Source organism: Curcuma longa, chromosome 17 (genome assembly GCF_044706935.1).
Source record: "Curcuma longa cultivar G26 ecotype Majalengka, Jawa Barat chromosome 17, ITB_CL_G26_1.1, whole genome shotgun sequence".
NCBI classification, from domain to species: domain Eukaryota; kingdom Viridiplantae; phylum Streptophyta; class Magnoliopsida; order Zingiberales; family Zingiberaceae; genus Curcuma; species Curcuma longa.
The window spans coordinates 10494516-10500515 of record NC_133877.1 but is presented as its reverse complement, the minus strand read 5'-3'; the positions used below and the strand labels follow the sequence as shown (position 1 = coordinate 10500515).

Here is a 6000-nt window from a genome sequence, read left to right as displayed (position 1 = left end):
AAAATACATAATTTATTTTTCTAAATTATTTTATACATTTTTTATTAACTTAAACGGTGCAGTTTATTTATCGCATACCATGCCACGCTTCTGCTCACGTGTGCATCTCGTCAGCTCTCTCCGTCGGTCGACTTCGATGGCTCCACGAACACGTAGACGGTTCAGCTTAAGTTACTCTGTGACCGTTAGAATGGTCCAGAACCTTCTTTTCAGAAGCGGACTTCTTTTAAAGGGCGGACGCACAGCTCGCTCGCTGACTCTGCGGTCTCGTTACCTTTCACCAGCTCGTTTCGTCTCGCTGCCATGGGTACGCCTCCGATCCCTTTTGCTCTTCATCTCTTTTATGCTGCTGTGATCTCGATTTTGACTCCCGGTTTCCCTTTTTGTTTTCGTTTGGTGGTTTTTGTTGCAGCTAAGATCAAGATCGGCATCAACGGTAGGGCTACTCCTTGGTTTCTGTATGATTTCCTGTGAGTCAAGACTTCGATTGCGGTTCTGTAGGGCTTTACTTTTGTTTTGGTTTCTCTTTTTAGGTTTCGGAAGAATTGGAAGGTTGGTCGCTAGAGTCGCGCTTCAGAGCGATGATGTGGAGCTCGTCGCCGTCAATGATCCGTTCATCACAACCGACTACATGGTATTCTGCTTGTAGTGTGCATATTAGTTTAGTTCTTTGGTTTCGGTTTTAGTGGGCTTGATTTGATATTTCTCCTTTTGGTCATTTGGATTTCAAATTCAGGTTTTTGATCCTCAGTATATCATTTCTGATGGATGGTTGATACTTTATGTAGATTAGAACTTCAGAATATATCATATATGGATTTGATTTTTGATATCTCTTAGTTTTATGAATTATTTTTTTAAGCATCTGTGCAGTGTGGGATTGTGCCCGACTGTTGCTACTTTATGATGAACTATTTGATTATTTTTTCCATGAATCTTGTATCTGACACTATACCGTGGCTAATAAATTGTAGACATACATGTTTAAATATGATACCGTGCATGGACAATGGAAGCATCATGAGATAAAAGTGAAGGATTCCAAGACCCTTCTATTCGGAGAGAATGAAGTTACTGTCTTTGGCATCAGGTGTTTAAACTGATATTGTCTGTCTGATACTGATAGAATAAGCTGTTTTCCATGTTGCAATAGTGGTGAATGTTGTTTACCGAGATTGTGGTTTGTGTTTAGGAACCCTGAGGAGATTCCTTGGAGTGAGACTGGAGCTGACTTCGTTGTGGAGTCCACTGGTGTCTTCACGGACAAGGACAAGGCTGCTGCTCACTTAAAGGTAGGTGACAGTTACTACATCACAACTGGTTTTTGTCTACTGGATCTTCTTGCACTGATGAAGAGGAGGCTGGTTTTGGAAATCAAGGAATAAGATTACTGTTACAGACTGATAAAATAGTTTTATGTTGTTTGTGTCTGATGCTTGTTGTGCATGTGGATTTAATGCAATTATTAATCAGGCGGGTCACTTTAGTTAAAAAAATACATACTTTGGGCAACTAATATATATATGATTTTAGGAACTTCATTCTAGATCTTGTTACTTCCCCTAATTTCACATATTTGTTCCTATCTTGACTCATGGTTGGATTAGAGAACTTCATTCTAGAACTTCCCCTGCTGACCGTTACATGTGGATTCAGTGACCAGGAAGTTCCTTAAAACTGACATTTCATGGGGTGAATGAAACATTTGAATTGCATTGACTCAAAATTTACAACATAAGAGGGTACGTGTGGATAAATCTGATTTTATGAAGCAGTTTGAAGCACAAGTTCATATGTTGGTGCTAGCATATGAAGTGTGTTGTTGATTTTGTCATTTCAAAGGTGAATAAATCTAAATAGCGACTTCATATTTGTTAGCTTGCATATAATTTTTTTTGCCTGTAATAATATTCTGCATGTTGCCGTCCATAGTAATAATCTTGTTCAATATCTCATTATTTTTATAAGACAGCTGAATGATTTTGATAAAATTCAAGCCTATGGTATATGGGAAGGTTGTCTAGACATTATTGCTGTAGATGGCATATATAAATGACATTGGAAGACAAGGATAAGAATCCCTTATTTTCTGAATAACAGGGTGGTGCCAAGAAAGTCATCATTTCTGCTCCAAGCAAGGATGCACCTATGTTTGTGGTTGGAGTGAATGAGCATACATACACATCTGATGTAAATATTGTCTCCAATGCTAGCTGCACCACCAACTGCCTTGCCCCTCTTGCAAAGGTAACTCTACATGTTAAACTTGAGATGGAGCATTTTAGCTTTGTGATGAAATTGTTGACAGGTGATGGATTTCTATGATACGATAGGTCATCCATGATAGATTTGGAATTGTGGAAGGTTTGATGACTACTGTGCATTCCATCACTGGTAATGTGTCTTTCAAGTTTAAAATCACATCTTTTTCCTATAATATATGCCATGTGTTTTTAAGCTACTTTGTTTCCTTCAGCCACTCAGAAAACTGTTGATGGACCATCTAGCAAGGATTGGAGAGGTGGACGAGCTGCAAGCTTTAACATCATTCCTAGTAGCACCGGTGCTGCAAAGGTATTTTATTGTAGCATACACATGTTCCGCTTATGCACCATGGGCATGTGCCATATACATACTTTTAGGCATACCAATATTTACTCTATCTTTCTATATATGTATTTCTATATTGTTTGTGTGTGCCTGAAATAATGTTAACGGTAGTCATTTATTTTTTTGCCGATCATGTTTGCATTCACAAAGGTTTTATTCATTTTAATGAATCCATGCCTTGGACCCTGTGCATTTTGTGTATTTCTTGGTTGTTGTCGCATTACTAAAAAGTTGTTTTTTTAGATGTTTCATTAATTTGACATGCTGTTCACTTAGAATATCCATTAATGTAAAGCAGTAAGCCTAAGTTATACACGAACTACAATTTGTTATATTTCTGTTACTATTGGTTTTGTTCCTTCAATATCCTTTATTTTCAGGGGCTCTGTTTTTTCCTGCAGTCTTGATGCCTTGAGCTATGTATTGGCAAATACTTCTTGGTGGTTTGCTGCCTGGATAATTTATTCTGAAATTCTGTTCACTACTGAGAGAACATGTGATTTAAGTCCTCTTCATGTCCCCAATTGCTTGGATATCATCATGTTTAAAGTTAGCAATGTAATATTTAGGCTTGGCCACTTTACCTTTATTTTTGCAGTAAATTGCAGCCATAGTAAGGCAATTCAAACTCAAAATTCCTGAAGTCCCAATTTCAGATTCTTCCTTTCCATTGCTTCACTAGTTCATGTTCATAATGTTCCTTTTGAGAAAAAAATAGGACATTATATAATTGCTTTCATTTGGACTTATTCTATTCCAACTCGTATTTTAAAACCAATTGTGAAATAGGGAAGGGATTCTGTTCTCCAGATTTGTGTTACTTGGGTTAAAAGGTAAATGCGAGCGAGTGAGAGGAAGGGAGTTCATTCCTATAATCGTCCATCCAAGTAAACCTAGCGATAACTCATTCACGGTTCTTTCTTTTATCAAGCAAAACGAAAATTTCTGATGTTCTTTTAAAAAGTATGATATTATGTGGGTTATTCCATCATTTTTTTTTGTAGAATAAAAAAAACTTCTTGGTTTATATGATTGCTTGATTCAGATAAGGAAGAATTTGATTTGACGGAATTTTAAATTCTAATTGTTGGAAAAGAATTTGAATTATTTGGTAATTTGTCATCTTTGATTTGCCATATTTAATTTTGGTTGGTGAAACTATTGAGATTACATTATGTTTTCTGATTTGCTTGCCTTCATTAGGGGCAGTCATTTAGATGAGTTAATTCTAGGAGATTATTGTTTTCCAAATTTTGCTTGATTTGTGAAATATAATGTGTTCTTCAATCCTCTATATGCAGGCTGTAGGTAAAGTGCTACCTGCTCTGAATGGAAAGTTGACTGGTATGGCCTTCCGCGTTCCTACTGTAAATGTTTCTGTTGTGGATCTCACTGTTAGGCTTGAGAAAAACGCTTCCTATGACCAGATAAAGACTGCTATCAAGTAAGTGCATTATTTCCAGTTGCTGTAATTATTTGTCCAGTCATTTGGGATTGTGATATGAATTGTGCATGTAGTTCTCGCCACATGCTAACACTCAAAAGTTCTTTCCATATATACTTTTTTTAAAACCTTCTGTTTTTTCCCATCAAGTTTAGTTTATCACGCACACACTCATTCACATTTTCATTGCGGATTTGCCATTAGTCATCAATTTCACATGATCATACACAGGGAAGAATCTGAGGGGAAACTCAAGGGAATCTTGGGTTATGTAGAAGAGGATTTGGTCTCCACTGACTTCATAGGTGATAGCAGGTACTGTATTGCATTCTGTGAATGAAGTGTTCGGCTTGCTTCTTATATTATGATATAATCCCAGAAACATACTTGAAAATCATCTTGATTTGTTCATTTTTAGATCAAGCATTTTTGATGCCAAGGCTGGGATTGCTCTGAATGAAAATTTTGCCAAACTTGTTTCTTGGTATGACAATGAATGGGGGTACAGGTAAAATCCATCCTCCACTCAGCCGTACAAAGCTGTATGCTGATTGTACTATTCTGTCAGTGCTTATGTAAATTTCTTTTTATTGCAGCTCACGCGTCATCGACCTGATCCGTCATATGGCTAAAACCAAGTGAGAGAGAGTTCATCTAGTCGTAGTAATGGTAGTCGTGAATAAATGTTCCAGAACACATTGTTGGCGATCTGGATCTCCGTCCTATGATCCGGATTCTATCCGCTCCGAAAAGCATAGAACCCCACAGGACAAAAATTTCTATCCCGCCTGGATCAATTGACAAAGTCTACAAAAGACCAAGTCAATCGATCCTTCAGGATCGCCGATTCCTAAATTATTATCTACGGTTTAATTACTAGTTCTAGTAAAATTAAAAACTGCGGAAATAAAATTTTACCTGAACCTTTTAAATGACCTCGCTGCCTTCCGCTGTATTCCTTTCTTCTTCCTGGACGTTGGGTGGACAACGATCTTCCAGAAATAAGGACTGCAACCTCCGGATGAAGAACCTTGGATCTTGTCTCTTCTTCTTGCTGCAACTTCGCCTTGTCTCGTTCCCTTGCTTAGATCCGGCCACCACTTGGACAAAGAGGTTCGGCCACCTCAAGAGAAGAAGGAGAAGGGGCGGTGGAAGAAGAAGAAGAAGGAAAAGGGGAAGGAGGAGGGGTTAGGGCCGGCGGCACCAAGGAGAAGAGGAGAGGAGGGTTTTCGAAATCGTTTCGGTATAACTTCTCCTCTCTTGAATTGAATTAATTGTTGCCGCCCACCCCCTCTTCTTTTATAGCCTCACGCCCAAGACCAAGCACCTCTTGCCAATTCTAAATTTTTCTATAATTTTGATTGATTCCATGAACCAATTCTAAATTATAGAAACTTATTGAATCCTGGCCTTTAGATTGCCTTGCTTGGTTTCTAGCCGTTAGATCTTTTCGGAAATAATTAAAAGAATTATTTCCAACCTTATCTAAAGTGGCCGGCCATATTAATTAATTCCATGAATTAATTCTATATTAAAAAGGAAATAAAACTTAAACCGAAGAGATCTCATCCATCGGATGCAACTTAATCTCATCTAACGGTTACGATATAATCTCCTTTAATATAACTTGATCTCTTCGATCCAATGGCCATGATTAGATCACTTGGGCGTGTGGTTCAATGAACCATGTCTGGTTCACCTCGTGAACCGGTTCTTCCTTCCAAAGAGAATTAAAACCGAACCGGATAGATCTCGTCCATCGGAGACGACTTAATCTCATCCAACGGTTCTAATCTATTCTCTTCTATTCCTCTTTATTTATTTCGATCCAATGGATGCAACTTGATCTAATCCCACGGATACAAGCTGATCTCATCCATTAACTCATCCTACGGTCGAGAACTAATCTCATCCAACGGTCGAGATTAAATCTCATCCGACGGCTG

General features: G+C 38.0%; 1 protein-coding gene across 1 annotated transcript; it reads left to right on the top strand.

Moving 5' to 3' along the window:
• The first annotated feature begins 226 nt into the window (after window positions 1–226).
• On the top strand, window positions 227–4759 carry LOC141811996 (glyceraldehyde-3-phosphate dehydrogenase 2, cytosolic-like). The gene is made up of 12 exons (XM_074700080.1): window positions 227–307; window positions 413–436; window positions 534–634; window positions 975–1090; window positions 1193–1292; window positions 2101–2247; window positions 2334–2394; window positions 2477–2574; window positions 3912–4054; window positions 4286–4369; window positions 4473–4562; window positions 4651–4759. Exons 1-12 carry the CDS (start codon window positions 304–306, stop codon window positions 4694–4696), a joined length of 1014 nt encoding a protein of 337 aa, XP_074556181.1. The 5' UTR covers window positions 227–303; the 3' UTR covers window positions 4697–4759.
• Window positions 4760–6000: the final 1241 nt, after the last annotated feature.